Below are 1,178 nucleotides of genomic sequence, written 5' to 3'. Positions count from 1 at the left end.
CGGGCACGGGCGTGCATGGGGGCAGCGCCGGAGAACACATCGCATTCAAAATTTTCAGCTTGTGCATCGGAAACGTATGAGTTTGTGGAAAGCTTGTTTGAAGTCTTCGTTAGACATAGTATAGATGATGGGGTTGATGAGGGAGTTGAGATATCCAAGCCACGTGAAAAAGTCAAAGATGGCCATGTGGAACCAGCAAGCGTCCTTGCAAATAGGCAACACCAGGCTGATGATGAAAAAGGGCAGCCAACAGACGATGAAGGCTCCTAAAATAATCCCTAAAGTCTTTGTAGCCTTCCGCTCTCTAGCGGCCGTGAGCTTCTTTTTCTCCAGCAGGGCATCCGAGACCTTCACCTTCACCTGGTTCATGTACACCGGAGAGCCCGTTTCGCTGGAGCCCTCGGCGGCCTTGGAGTTTATGGACGTGACGGAGGAGGACGACCCCGGGGAGTCTGTGATTAACTGAGCCCGCGTTAGTCTTTTACCTGCTTTCTTTGGCGTCTGCTTCAAAATCCGCGATCTGGCTTCCACGTAGATCCTCCCGTAGAGGGCTATCAGCAGCAGAGTGGGGAAGTAGAAGGCTCCCACCGTGGAGTACACGGTGTAGAGGACGTGGTCCGTGTTCACCACACAGTGAGAGACTTCCTCGGCCTTCGCCTGCCGCCAAAACAAAGGGGGCATGGAGATGCAGATGGAGAAGACCCACACCAGAGCGATCATGCCCGCTGCCCGCTTGGGAGTCCGTTTCGTGGAGTACTCGACGGCGTCGGTGATCGCCCAGTAGCGGTCCAGGGCGATGACACAGAGGTGCAGGATGGACGCCGTGCAACAGGTGATGTCCGAGGACAGCCAGATATCGCAGACGATCTGGCCCAGCGTCCACTTGCCGGTCACAGTGTACATGGTGCTGATGGGCATGACGAGGATAGAGACGAGGAGGTCGGTGACGGCCAGCGAGGCGATGAGATAGTTGGCCGGCGTGTGGAGTTTCCTCGTCTGGTAGACCGTGGCGATGACAAAGGCGTTGGAGAGCACCGTGGCCAGGGTGACGAGCGCCAGGACGACGGCGAGCACGATCTTCCCGGAGAGGGGGGTGGCATCTTGGTAGATCCCTTCCTCGGCGCTGCAGTTTCGGCCGTGGTAAGAGTCGTTGGCGGGGAGCAGCGGCGCCTGGCAGG

General features: G+C 57.6%; 1 protein-coding gene across 1 annotated transcript; it reads right to left on the bottom strand.

Annotated features, from left to right (window-relative positions):
* Nucleotides 1–6: 6 nt before the first annotated feature.
* On the bottom strand, nt 7–1,173 carry HTR1B (5-hydroxytryptamine (serotonin) receptor 1B, G protein-coupled; the record flags this gene model as incomplete). The annotated part of the gene is made up of 1 exon (XM_009583953.1): nt 7–1,173. A coding segment is annotated over one exon (1,119 nt), but the record flags the coding sequence as incomplete, so codon positions are not given.
* Nucleotides 1,174–1,178: the final 5 nt, after the last annotated feature.

The sequence above is a fragment of the Fulmarus glacialis genome, unplaced genomic scaffold (genome assembly GCF_000690835.1).
Source record: "Fulmarus glacialis isolate BGI_N327 unplaced genomic scaffold, ASM69083v1 scaffold45318, whole genome shotgun sequence".
NCBI lineage: Eukaryota > Metazoa > Chordata > Aves > Procellariiformes > Procellariidae > Fulmarus > Fulmarus glacialis.
Note: the sequence above shows the minus strand (reverse complement) of the source record. Positions and strands in the feature narration are given on the sequence as shown.